The following is a 14732-nucleotide window of genomic DNA, read 5'->3' on the forward strand; positions in this document are numbered from 1 at the left end:
CAAATGTTATAATAACAAATAATACTTGTTTTATTGGGCAGCTCTTCAGCATGCAGGACGAAATCCATCCCAAAAGACCATTAATAAATATTGGACTCCTCAAACTACCAAACTGAATTTTGATGATTTTTGTATAATTTTAAGGAAAGAAAAACCTACTTCAAAAGCAGAACTGCTAAAATCATTTCAGCAATTAGATGTAAATGATGATGGCTCTATTTTACACACTGATCTTTATAAATTTCTAACAAAGGTAAGATCTGTGAAACTGTTTTATAATAAACATTTTGCAAAACAGCTTGAAATCTAGCTTTGGTTACTAAAGTTCACATTAAATGTAACTATTTCATTGACAGGTGAAATGAATCACATACATGTTATTTATAAAGTACTTATGGATCCTTCTGGATGAAAGGTGCTTTGTAAATAAAAGATAAAGTATAAAATTGAGCTTATGTTACAATCCCTTTGTGCTCCTATGCAGTTCTTTCCTGGCCAGAACTCTTGGAAAATCAGTGATAGGTCCGTAAGTGATAAGTAAAAGGAAAACCAAGTATAAATGGGATTAGGAATTTGTTCTGTTTCTTGGTACAATGTTAGAAAAATATCATTACTCTAAATTCAGTAGCAGTTTTTACTGACTCTGTGATCCAATTATGAGAATTCAGTAAACTGTAATTCAGCACACTTTTCACAATATTTAATAAATAGTGAAATTTTATTATATATAACAGTCTCATTCTTGCTTAACATAATGCTCATGATTTATAATGAAACTATATATTCAAACTTACTTGTAAAAAGATTAAAATGTATTTCTAATATTTCCATGAATAATAAAGTGGTAATCATGTGCTTTAAAAGAAATCTTTTTTTTTTCAGAGAGGTGAGAAGATGACTCGAGAAGAAGTAAATGCCATAATAAATTTGGCTGATGTAAATGCTGATGGCAAATTTGACTACATCAAGGTACATAAGCTCACATTGATGTAAATTTGCATACTGCATAGGAAAAGTATCTTATGTCATTTTCCCCCCGCTTTATTAAGGTATAATTGACAAATAAAATTGTATATATTTATGGTGTACATGTAATGTTTTGATATACGTATACATTGTGAAGTGGTTAAATCAAGCTAATTAACATGTCAGAAAAGTATTTTTAAAGGGACATGTCTTTTTAATATTGGCAATGACATATACTCATTGAAATTTAATCTTTTCAGTCCCACAATTGTAATCTGATGACTATGTTAAAAATAATATAACCAAGTTAAAATATGTGTGTACTCACACACAGAAACACATACACAAATATGGGACTGCCCTTAGAAATGTACCTTTTCTAGGATGGAAGAATCATAAAAATTATTTAGAACAAACGCAAGTCTACACATGTCTTGTAAAAAAATAATAATAAATCACCTTTCCTTGTGTAACATTTTATTTTCACTCAGAGTATGACCTCCTCATTGAATCATGGCTGCATTTTACTAGGTCACTTGAGGCTGGTCAATCTGATTCAAGAAAATAAAATGAGTAACCAAGTACAATAGGAAATATATTCCATCTATCAGTCTATCCCTTGCCTACTAATGTACATTTGCCTTCTCCTCCTTCCAAATGTGTGATTGAGTGTTTTACCCACTGGACTACTTTTTATTTCCTGTAGTTTTGTAAATTATATATGACAACCAATGAGCAGTGTCTCAAGACTACACTAGAAAAACTGGAGGTTGACAGTAAACTGAGTCGTCAACAGTTTGGAAGCCACATCAAAGGGTCCCCTGAAAGGGACCCATCACCAGTACCAAAACCATCACCTAGAATCATAAGAAAAACTGATCAGGAAACCCTCTCAAGTAAAGGTATTTACTTTTAACACTAAGAATTTCTTGTTCAGAAATGAAGGGTCATATTCGGATACTTTTTTCCTTCCATCTCAGCTTATCAGTGATAAAACAAATGAGAATCTAACTTTTGTTAGCTACCATTTTTAAACTCTCTGAGCTGTAAAAATCTATTGAAGTAAAATTTTATTATAGAATTTGACTTGGCTATGCTCATTATATTTTATTAAAACTAAAATTTCAGACTAAAAGGTGACATATTGAGATAAGGAATCTTATTAGTAGCTCATAAATTAGGGACCATTAAAGCCTGATAAATATAAAACTTTTGACTTTATTTCAATAGGAAGAAAAAAGAATGAAAGTAATACAATAGACCTTTTATATATTGGACTGTGTTTAGAAGCAAACTCCTGTTGACAACTTTTCATAATGTGAGACCAAATAACCATTACTTATTACAGGTGACATCAGGAGTTCTTTACTGTCAACAACCAGAAAGTTCAAAACATCTGTTTCCTTCACAATTACCATGGATGCTAATAGTAACCGAAACTCAAAGTTAACTGAGCCAAACTTAATGAAGGTATAGTATTTTAAATTAATAGAAATGACTTTTTCTAAAAAAAAATTGACGATACGTATACAAACTATTCAGTGTCTGCAGAGAACCAGTAAAGTTTGTGAAGAAATTCTTTTAAGTTTTTTTGATTTTGAATGCTGTAAAATGCAGCATTTCTACCTGTAAGCCAGTGTAATACTTTTAAAGTATAAATGTTGAATAAGAATATTATTATAAGGTCTTCAGTTTGAAAATGATGACTCTTAAATTTTTGAACTTGATGAGAAGATTAATTATATACTTGGGCAAGAAAATTTTTTGTTTTGTTTAACAAATACTTTCCATATGTGTTTCTTATAAATAAATCATTCATTCGATATCAATTCCTATGAGAGAAAGACAACAAAGTCACTTTGCTAAGTCAATATTTGTAGAGTGTTAATATTGATCTTCTTTCTTTGTTTTTCCTTTCTAGACTCAACCTTTACTAGTTTTCTTTCAACAGAAAATAATAGCTACAGAAATATAAAACATTAACTGGAAACTGCTAGGATACATTAAAAATGTGTACCTAGAGACCTCTGTAAAAGGGGGAAAAATGGTTATGACCACATACTATAACTGCTGTTAGAATACTGAACTGATTGTTCTCAAGAGCCACATTTTTGTTTCAAATAACAACTCTGTATTTGTTATTGAACTCTGAAGTCCCTTATATCTTTAAATTGCTAGACAGTGACATTTGTTCTATATTAAAATTTTAAAACATTATCTCCAAGGAATTTTGTTCAGACTGTTTAGGAATCTGTACACCCTAAGCAATTTGGTGTGCATGTCCAACATGTTCACACACAATATTTAGTGTTCCAACAATATTATTTTCCAACAATGGAAATTTTTTATATTTTACAATTAAATTAATTGCTAATAAAATTAACTTAGTTAAATACTTATAGTTTACCTGATTCAAAAGTGTAGATAAACATAATTTTAGCCAGTGTAAAGAGAGATATAAATAAATACTAATACGGATTACATGAAGTCATAATAAGACTTTTTCTCTGTGTCATTAATTGGGCCAATATAATTTTTTAAGTTTAATTCAGTTCAACAAATATGTGCTTATGTCAGCTGTTTTGCTTAGCGTAAAATATGGGTCTTGAGTTAAAAATAGAAATTTTCATTTCATTATTAACAGTATACCAAGGTAGCAAAGCATAATGAATCATTTATTCAAAAAATATTTATTGAATGACTGCTGCTCTGTGCCAAGTGATATTCTAGATGTTGATCAAGAGCTTTGGATAGAGAGAGACCTGAGCTTCGATCCTAGCTTTGTCGCTTAATATCTGTGCAACTTTGAGTAAATTAGTTAGCATCCCTTCTGAGTCTCAGTTTTCTTATCTATAAATTGGGAATAATTATATTTAGTGTGTTTTTAGAGGGATTTAAATCATCTAATATAAGTAAAGCATTTAGCACAGTGCCAGGGAGATAGTATTTACTTTAATAAATAATAGTGTTGTTAATATTATTACAGAACTAAGAAATGACTGTAGGTCTTCATATGGGAATGACATAATGAAAGTATAGTTTAAGAAAAGTTATTCTACTATTGTATTATGTGTGGGGACCTCAAATTGGAGAGACTAAGAGGCTGATAGATAAATACAAATATAAAATGATGATAGCTTGGCCTAGGGTAGTACCTGAACGTAGTAAGGAAGGGGCAGATGTAATAGACCTGCCATCTCCAACCCCCAGGCCACGGACCGCTACCACAGCCTGTTAAGAACTGAGCCCACAGCAGGAGGTGAGCGGAGGTGGCAGCAGCGAGTGAAGCTTCATCTGTATTTACAGCTGCTCCCCATCTCTGGCATCAGCACCTGAGCTCTGCCTCCTGTCAGATCAATTGCTGTCTCCCATCACCCCCAGATGGTACCGTGTAGTTGCAGGAAAACAAGCTCAGGGCTCCCACTGATTCTGCATTATGGTGAATTGTATAATTATTTCATTATATATTACAATGTAATAATAATAGAAATAAAGTACACAATAAATGTAATGTGCTAAATCATCCCAAAACCATACCATGCTCCCCCATCCCTCTTACACCCCCGGCTGTGGAAAAATTGTCTTCCATGAAACCTGTCCCTGGTGCCAAAAAGGTTGAGGACCACTGAAATAGTGTGAAAATGAGTCGGTAGGCCATAATGATTGTCTAACAAGAAACTATTTAAGTTTTGTATCCAAGAAGTTAAGAATAGGGAATGATGTGGATAATAACTGGGAATGACCTAAGAGAATTTAATGATTAAAAGATGTCATACTGTCAAGTTTTTAATTCTGTGACTTTCATATAAAATGTAATGATTTTTGGAAATATTTGATAGCTCTGTTTTTTGTTTTTGTTCTTTTTTTTTTCTTTGTTTGGAGACAAGGTATCACTGTGTTTGTTGCCCAGGCTGTAGTGCAGTATTGCGATTCATAGCTCATTGCAGCCTGGAACTCCTGGGCACAATCTATCCTCCTGCCTTAGTCTCCTGAGTAGCTGGGACTACAGGTACGTGCTATCATTCCCAGCTAATTTTTTTTTTCTTTTGGTAGAGACATGGTCTCACTAAGTTGCCCAGGCTGGTCTCAAACTCGTGGCCTCAAGCCATCTTCCTGCCTTGGCCTCCCAAAGTACTGGGATTACAGGCAGGATACACCATGCCCAGCCTTATAGCTCTGCATTTTAATATCCTATTTCTGATCTTGATATTGCCTACTGTTGCTTACTGTCTGTTATTTCTTAAATGAGCTGAAATGGTTGTTTCAAAAAAAGAATCTGTGACCCCTTTGTTGTTCAGTAGGATTCAGTTCTTTGTTTGCATTTTACTTTAAAGTTTTGTTTTTTGGGGGTTTTTTTGAAGGGAGGGGATTGAAAGGGGTTTCCAGTAAAAAACAGAAAACCTGGTAGACAAACACTTGAAGTTATTTTTTTAAATTTTGTAAATTTTATACATTTCTGAGGTTTCATAGCCACTCTGAGAAATCCTTGGTTATTCAATATACAGAATAAATTACTAAAAGGATTGTTAAATTAATTTTCTTCAAATACTTTAAATCTATTTTAAACAAGTTTGGGTATCTCAATTTTATATGGAATAAAGAAGTATGGAATTGGGACAGAGAAGGAGAAATTAGAAATCAGAAATTAGAAAATTATTGTAATGTGGTAGCATAAGACAGCCTTTAAAGCATAAATCCACAAAATTGGTAAAGGATTAGAATTACAGGAGGAAAATAAGATCCTTATAGGCACTATACATATATTATTGTCTATTGGCCATACTTAGGTACTGTATTACTATTCTTTTTTTAATCTTCAATTCTGTCCATTTGCTTAGGTTCTGTAATGTTCAAGGAATGTCAGGAATTTTCCTTTGAGAGAGGAATAGCTTCAACTTCCTTGCTAAGGCTAGTCATGACTAGAATTAGAATAAGCCCCAGACCATCAGTTGTAAACTCCAGAGATATAATACTTCCTATATTCAGAATCCTAATTAGAATATGCCTACATATATGTTTTATACATATATGCTTAACATTTGCACACACATCACATACATATTATACAATCTATATATTTTAAATGTGTACAGCATCTGTTATACACCATATATACGTTATATATATGTCTATATGTAACAATACAAATATAAACATTTTAAACTCAAAGTGGTTCATTGTCTATTAATTTTTGTGAAAGCTCCAAATAATAATTTTTATAATAGTTTCTCACATTTTCAAAATATCAATCAATTCAACCCATCAATTAGATGGCAATCCATATCAATCTTTCCTTTCATAAACCATCTACTTAACCTTTTATTTTTAAGTATGTATAATTTGTAATTCTTTAATAACAAAAAATTCAATAACTGTCCTTTTACTTATACCAAAAGAAAATCACTTTCTAATAAGTATGTGATAAAGGATATCTTTATAAAAAACAACAGTGATGATGATGATGATGGTGATATAAGTTCCTCCTCTGAGTAAATGTGTGGCTGTTCTATTGCTTAATCATTCTTCCTCACCTAAAATTTTAATAATAATACAGAAATTGTATGTCAAAACAAATCATGTTCATTCACTACAGTGTTCCAAGAAAAATGTTAACTATATAGATATATATTTTGATAGCTAGAATTTTATGATTTAATATTTATAATTTGTGTTTTTCATCATTTCCTTAAACATGAATGAAAATAAGCAAAATTTGTATATGATAAATAAATGAAGTAACAACTGTTTGCATTTATATGAATTTACCTGAATTGGTTGAATATAGCACCACCTCATGTCCTGTGTGAGAATTACAAGCTATTTCATTTCTGCTATATATTCTCAAAAAATTATATTATACATGGAATTTCTTACTCCATCATTCTAAATTTTTTTCCAAACTCAACCTTCTTCCATTTTTCTCATAATACTCAAACTGTCAACTTAATCTATAATCCTTTCAAATTGATTTATTTGAATGAGTCAGCCAATTTGTCAGTACTTTTTTTCTTTTAATTCATAACATTTTAGTCTGGGTCCTACAGAAAAAGCTTTGTATGATTGAAAGTCTATTTGTTTTAAAGGAAATTTTAGGTTGAATAAGCATTATGTGTTTAACAACTTTGGCAGATCTTATGAAATCAGATACTTCCTTTTAAACAGTAGAGCTACAAATTCTAGTAATGTTATTTGGTAGTCAGAATCATCTGATTATTACATTGAAGTTTGGTTGATATAAATAATATAGTATTTATTGTACTCCTGTTTTATAATAGCTATTATTCTATCATTTTCTAGCCTTATTAATCCACGTATAGTATTGTGGTATGCAGTTTACCTGTCTTTCCAAAGAAACTTACACATTCTCTTCTACTATAGTATTATTTTCTAGAATGGAAATTTAGGAAGGACCTGCAATAAAAATGTTTAACTTGGTCCCAAGCTAAATTTTATAAAGCCATGTCCTGTTAGTCCATGGCACTCCCCCAGAAGTACCATCAGCACATGGAAAAATTCCAAATTATGGAATTTTTCACAAATTATCTTCACTACCAGTATACCAGGCAAAATGTATTATTTGTTATGGTTTCATTTAAACTGGGGGGACTCCTACACCTATGATTACAATACAAATTTAAGAAATTTTGTAGCTATTAAAAATCTATATTTTTTAAGTAAGAAAATCAAATGATTAAGTTTATTTTAACACTTAAATATATGGATAATTCAGAATGATAATGCTCTATCATACTTTATTATGATAATATAAAAACAAAGTTTCTTTTAAAAATTGGCTTTAAAAAAATCATGGCAGATATTTAAATGTGAAATAGAACAGAATTCAAAATATAACTGGTATACTGCAGAGAAAATGAGACCTAGGTCCCAGATCTGGTTCTGCAATCAATAAGAACTGTGACATTATGTATATTGCTTTATTTTTCAGACTTTTCTCATAAATCAAAAGATAAGTCTGGATTAGACTGCTTTTTAGATTTCTTCTACCTTTAATATTCTGTAATTCTAAACTAGTATCACATACCATTCCAGATAGGTAAATATAAAAAAATATATTTATAAAATATATTAGAAGAAATTCCATCTGATGCCATAATCAAAACTAATTGAAAGGAAAACATTTTAAATGTAGCTATTAAATGTCAGAATCATAGTTCAAATGGTCTCAAAGGTTAACTTGCCTAAAGACTGTATGAGTATTTTTTTCGTTTCTTGTCATCATTGTCCAAGGTCGTTATATGTTGATTATACTAAGGGGATTTGGCTCTCAGGTAATACTGTCATCTGTTTTCAGTCCATATATATTCCTCTCCCAGAGATTTTCAGGGAAGCTAAATGGAAATTTGTACATACTCTTACTCATCATTAATAGGTGAACTTTTGGCTAAAGCCCAAGTTTGAACCTTATTGTCTCAGAGATAATAAAAAGTTTGAATTTGGTACCCTGAATATACTTTCTTTTGGAGACATGATCTAATGGTAAAAGCATTGATTCAAAAGTCTTGAACTCTTAGACCTAATATTTCTACAAACTCCTTATAAAACTCTGAACTTCTGAGGACCTCAGTTTCTCCTTTTATTAAAATGGCTAATTTGTGTCTACTATATTGCCTCATAGCAATGTTGTTGAAATATCATGTATAATGACTTGTTTCTGTCATGGGCAATATGATTAAGAAGATGAATCCTAATAATTTAAAGTCACATCTTAATTTCACAGAATTAAAAATACATGTCTTTTATACCCCCAAAGCTGTGACAATGCATGTGATTAATGACTGAAAGCTTGAGTAATATTTTAGCAGTAATGATAAAATTTTAAAATCTTAAAATTCAGTTTAAGAAGAAATATCCAAAGAAAAGATAAAAATAAAAATAGAAAACTTGCATAAGTTGAGAAATAACAAAAACTAAAATAAAAGGAAATAGAGAAAATACAGATATCAAAACTTACAAAAGGTAATTAATATCTGAAGAGTCAAAAGAATTTATTAAAATATGTAAGAAAAATGCCAAGGCTACAATATGAGAATAGGATATGAATAGATAGTTCACACAAAAGGAAACAAAAATGAACACGTGGGGAAATGTTCTACCTTACTATTAGTAATCAGGGAAATTCAAATTAATGTAAAAGTTATTATAATACCATTTTTACTATTAAATACTTTAGGCATATAAGAAATATATGGAATAATATAATGAATATTTTATGTACCCATACCTTGCTTAAGAAATCATCTTACATATGCTTGAGCCCAGGAGTTTGAGGTTGCAGTGAGCTATGATGACACCACTGCATTCTAGCCCCGGTGACAGCAAGACTCAGTCTCAAAAAAAAAAAAAAAGAAAGAAAGAAATTCCAAACAAGGTCACATTGGAAAAAAAAAGAAAGAAAAAAATGATAACAAAATTAAAAAAAAAAAATCATCCCACACTACCACGCAATTTTTTTCATGGTAACACAATACTGACAACTAATGGTAATATTATTACATTATATACCAGTGGTGGTATTGTAAAATTAGCATCACTGTTTTATAAAGCACGGTGGAAACACATGTCATGGCCTTAAAAATGTGTATACTTTTTGCCTAGTTCTTCTTAAGGAAATCATTCATCAGAAGAAAAACATTTAGACAAAATAGTATTCATTTTGGCATTATCTATACTGATGAGAATATCCAAGATTTTAGAAATAGTTAACTAAGTTACGGTATACCAACTCAATTTTAATCATAAAACCATATAAATTGAAATTTTGAATATCACATAGCAAAATGTTTTTTTCTTGTGGTGTAATATACACAATATAAAGCTTACCATTTTACTCATTTTTTAAGTGTACAGTTATCTGTGGCATTAAGTACATTCACACTGTTGTGCAACCGTCACCACCTGCCATCTCCAGAACTTTTTCATCTGAAACTGTACCCATGAAACTAACAATAGTTCCTCATTTCCCTTTCCCTACAGCCCCTGTCAACTAACCACCTGTAGTTACTTTCTACTTTCTGTCTCTCTGAATATAACCACTCTAGGTACCTCATATAAGTAGAATCAAGAACTATTTATTCTTGGTGTCTGGCTTATTTCACTTAGCATAATGTCTTCAAGATTCATCCATGAACCTTACAGCATGTGTCATAATTTTATTCCTTTTTAAGACTGAATAATATTCCATTGTATGTCTATAGCATATTTTGTTTATTCTTCTGTCAGTGGACATTTGGATTGTTTTCACTTTTTGGATATTGTGAGCACTGATGCTGTAAACATTGGCGTACAAATATCTGAGTCCCTGTTTTCCATTTTTTGGGTTATAAACCCAGAAATAGAATTGCTAGATCATATGGAATTCTAGGTTTTTTGTTTTTTTTTTTTTTTTTGAGGAATTGCCATACTGTTTTTCACAGTGACTTCACCATTTTATATTTCTATGAGCAACGCACAAGAGTTTAAATTTCTCAACATACTCACCAACCCTTGTTATTTACTGGGTGTTTTGATTTTTTTTGTTTTTGTTTTTGTTTTTTTGATAATAGCTATCCTAATGGGTGTGAAGTGGTATCAAATTGTGGCTCTGATTTGCCTTTCCTTAATGTTTAGTGATGTTGAGCATCTTTTCATGTGCTTATTGGCTATCTGTATATCTTTGGAGAATTGATCAGTCAATTCCTTTGCTCATTTTTTAATCTGGTTGTTTGGTTTTTTGTTGTTGAGTTGTAGGAATTCTTTATATATTCTAGATATTAATCCTTTTTCAGATATATGATTTCCAAACAACTTTTCTCATTCCATGGATTTTCTTTTCACTCTGTTAGTAGTGTCCTTTGATACACAAAAGTTTTTAATTTTAATAAAGTCCAGTTTGTCTATTTTTCTTTTGTTGCCTGTGATTTGGTATCATATCAAATAAATCATTGCCAAATTCAATATTAGCTTTCCCCCTATGTTTTCTTCTTAAGGATTTACAGTTTTAGCACTTTAGGTCTTCAATTTATTTTGAGTTAATTTTTATATATGGCATAAGGTAAGGGTCCAAATTCATTCTTTTGCATGGGGATATCTAGTTTTCCTAGCCACATTTGTTGAAAATACTGTCTTTTCCCTTATTAAATGGTGTTGGCACCCTTGTTGAGAATCATTTGACTATATATGGAAGAATTTATTTCTAGGCTATCCATCTCATTCTATTGATCTATCCATCTGTCTTTATGCCAGTGCCACACTATTTTGATTACTGTAGCTTTGTACTAAGATTTGAAATCAGAAAGTGTAGGTCCTCCAGGCTTATTCTTTTTCAATGGCAAAATATGTTAGATAGAAGATTAAATTTAAAAAGCAGAACATAAAATGGTGTTTATTAGAAGGTAAAAAATAAGTTTCTATATAAGGTCATTATTGGAAAGATTACATAAAAATCAAAGTAGGATGGTAGAATCTTAGGGTTTTTTTATTTTTTAAATTTCTTATTTTAAATATATTAAAATAGTATAAAATATGAAAATAATTATGACTTATAAAATATAAAAATGAGAGATAAGTGTTTATTAGGATAATTTAGTCTTTAAAAAAAATTAAGCAAAAAATAAACCTCAATGTAAATTATTTTTGGTCTTGTCTTTTCAGTGCCATGGGAAATCTTTTTTTACAATGGATTAAAAAGATATTTGTGATGTTATTGTTACAGAGTAATGCATACCTTTCTGGTAGTTATCAATATTACTAAAGCCTTGAACTTATTATCAAAATATCCTTACAGATAATTTTCCAACATCTTCCTTTATCAAGTTACTTCAAAGCCTCATTAGTACTCTATTTTTGGAAGTCATTAGGAGTAGAACAGAAATATGTCTTACATTATAGGTAGGCAAGCCTATTAATGATAAAGTGAAAAACATTTTTACACACATCTGTAGTAATGGCACATACCCTATAACTTCAATACAGAATCCTTTACTTCCTGCCCAAGGTGCCATTTTCAAGTTGTACTTAATTCTGTAATAGTTATGAGATCCCACATAGACATATTAATTCAGACTAAAAGGGATTTGGCTAGACCAAGAGATGGTAGAGCCAATACAGAAAGGTCTTTCTCAAAACTGATGTTTTATATTTATCAAAATTTTTCTGTAGCTGTGAAAATTTCATTCAATGTTCTTCTAGTTACCTAGACTTGAAACAGTTATTTTGGTTGTCATATACTTTAAGTAGAGTTGTGTCATTTTTTTTCTTTCAATATATTTGTTTTACCTGTCCTTAATTCTTCATTTTTTTTTTTTTTTTTTTTTGAGACAGAGTCTCACTCTGTTGCCCAGGCTAGAGTGAGTGCCGTGGCGTCAGCCTAGCTCACAGCAACCTCAAACTCCTGGGCTCAAGCGATCCTCCTGCCTCAGCCTTCCGAGTAGCTGGGACTACAGGCATGCGCCACCATGCCCGGCTAATTTTTTCTATATATATTTTTAGCTGTCCATATAATTTCTTTCTATTTTTTTAGTAGAGATGGGGTCTCGCTCTTGCTCAGGCTGGTCTCGAACTCCTGAGCTCAAACGATCCGCCCACCTCGGCCTCCCAGAGTGCTAGGATTACAGGCATGAGCCACCGCGCCCGGCAATTCTTCATTTTTATTATGCTCCTAGCACTAATCTGACCTGGATTATTACAGCAATATATTTATTTATTACTTTGCATCAATACTTCTCCCACTCTCATGAACTTATTTTTCTTATTTCTTCTCTCCATTATGTCTTTCCCTTACTTTTCATTATGTACATGCTGTCAATTCTTTATGGTATAGTTCATCAGTTGCCCCCTCAATTTATATCAGTATCCCCCCAATCAGTCAGACAATAAGTATTTGTTGAACACCCTCAATATCTTAGGAACTTGGATTATAGTATTTTTTGCATGTATAATTCTTTTTTGGTCCTAACTGTATATTACTACCAATTATAATTGAATTGTGTTATGCCTGTTTTTTTTGCCTCCTATTTTGCACATTCCTGAAGAGCAGTGACTACATTTGACATTTCTTTTATATCCTCCTCAAATTTCTCCTCATTCCTATGCATGCTGGAAACATTTAATAAATACTGTTGGAAAAAGTTTTTTCCTTCATTTCAGGACTGGCAATGCATACAATCGAAAGGTTGCTTCTTCTTAGAAGAAGATGGTGAAATCATTAGTCATCAATACAGAATGCAAATAGCTCAGAGGTCCATGGTTTATCTAACAATTAAGCCATTAAACCTGAGTCAAGTTGAAGGTAAGTTTAAATTTTCTATATATTTTTAAAATATCAATTTGTACCCTCTTTAAAAATACTTAGGTAAGTATTCCACAGTCCTGGTTAGTAAAGAAAATAATCTGCCTAAATAAGAAACATATGGTTACATTTCAAGAAAGAAAGTGTTAGTTTGTATATGGACTGTGTTATCATATTATGCAAAGCAAATAAATTGCTTTGTGGATATGTTTAAAGCATGTTTTATTAAAAAACAAGAACAAACTGTTACCTTGTTTTCTTATTAGAATTAACTTTTTATTTGCTAATTAATCTTAGCTTATCAATTAATTACTCAGTTTTTAAAATTAATATGTCTAAGAGAAGTTCTATAGGGCCATAATTTGGGACAATATGAAACTGCAAGTATTTTTTAATATAATATCTTCAAAGTCCTATGTCAATGACTTAGACAATCTTAATTTTTGCATTCATGGTAATATTTTCTAGATAAAAATTAATTTTCTAGTGTATAAAATGGTCATTATATAATTTTCAATCAGTGAAAGATGTCTATAAAGGGTGATTCCCTAGATATCCTTTTAATGCTGACCTAAATCAATCTTTATTTTTCTTTTATAATGTTTACATATAAACATTTTCTTACTAGAGGATTCTCCCTCACCCCTATTTTTTTCCCTCCCAAAATAGAGATTTGGAAAGTCTTCACTGCATATCTTGTAGGATACTTACAAAATTTGGTAGCTGATACTTCTAAATGATAATTATAATGATAACTTTTCAGAGAAGAAAATCAAGACAGCCCTGCAAATTTAGTGTATTTGTTAATTCTCTGTATTTTCATGAATAAGATTCCTTTATTCATTTATTTATCAAAGGTGTATTGAGGGCTTTATATATTAAGCATCAATTTAGGTGTTTAGGATATATCAGAAATCAAAAAAGACAAAAATCTCTGCCCTCATAAACTGACGTTTTAGTAGGGAAAACAATAAATAATAAGCATAGTAATAAGTGACATGGTATCTTAGAGAATAAATGCTATGGGAAAAACATGGAGGGAAAAAGGGATTGTTAATGCTGAGGGAATGTTGGGTTGCCATTGAAATGGAGTTGTCAGTATATGCTTCATTAAGAAGGTGCCAAATAAACAAAGAATTTGAAAGAGGTGTACAATTATTAACTGCTGCATTAAAAATTACCCCAAAATTCCGTCACTTAAAACAATTAAACATTTGCTCATGAGTTGGTAGATCAGTTAGATAGTTCTCTTAATCTGAGCTAGGCTTGGCTTTCTCTATAGGGCTTACTTACACAGTTGTATTCAGCTACAGGTAAGCTGATGCTGACTTTGCTGATCTTGGCTGGGTTCTTTCCTATGTATTCGGTCTTGGCTGGGATCACTTGACTCTGCCTCATGATCTCTCATCCTCCAGTAAGCTAGCCTGGACTTGTTTTCATGGTATAACATGGGTCTGAGAAGAAAAAGCAAAAGCACGAT

General features: G+C 31.2%; 1 protein-coding gene across 1 annotated transcript in view; it reads left to right on the top strand.

The window, feature by feature from the left end:
* Positions 1-14732, top strand: part of EFCAB7 (EF-hand calcium binding domain 7) — a 43220-nt gene that overhangs the window by 5572 nt on the left and 22916 nt on the right. The window contains exons 3-7 of the mRNA XM_069480091.1: positions 42-253; positions 883-969; positions 1673-1868; positions 2315-2436; positions 13111-13252. Of these exons, the coding sequence (XP_069336192.1) occupies positions 42-253; positions 883-969; positions 1673-1868; positions 2315-2436; positions 13111-13252 (759 nt within the window). The remainder of the gene's footprint in view (positions 1-41; positions 254-882; positions 970-1672; positions 1869-2314; positions 2437-13110; positions 13253-14732) is intronic.

Source organism: Eulemur rufifrons, chromosome 8 (assembly GCF_041146395.1).
Source record: "Eulemur rufifrons isolate Redbay chromosome 8, OSU_ERuf_1, whole genome shotgun sequence".
NCBI lineage: Eukaryota > Metazoa > Chordata > Mammalia > Primates > Lemuridae > Eulemur > Eulemur rufifrons.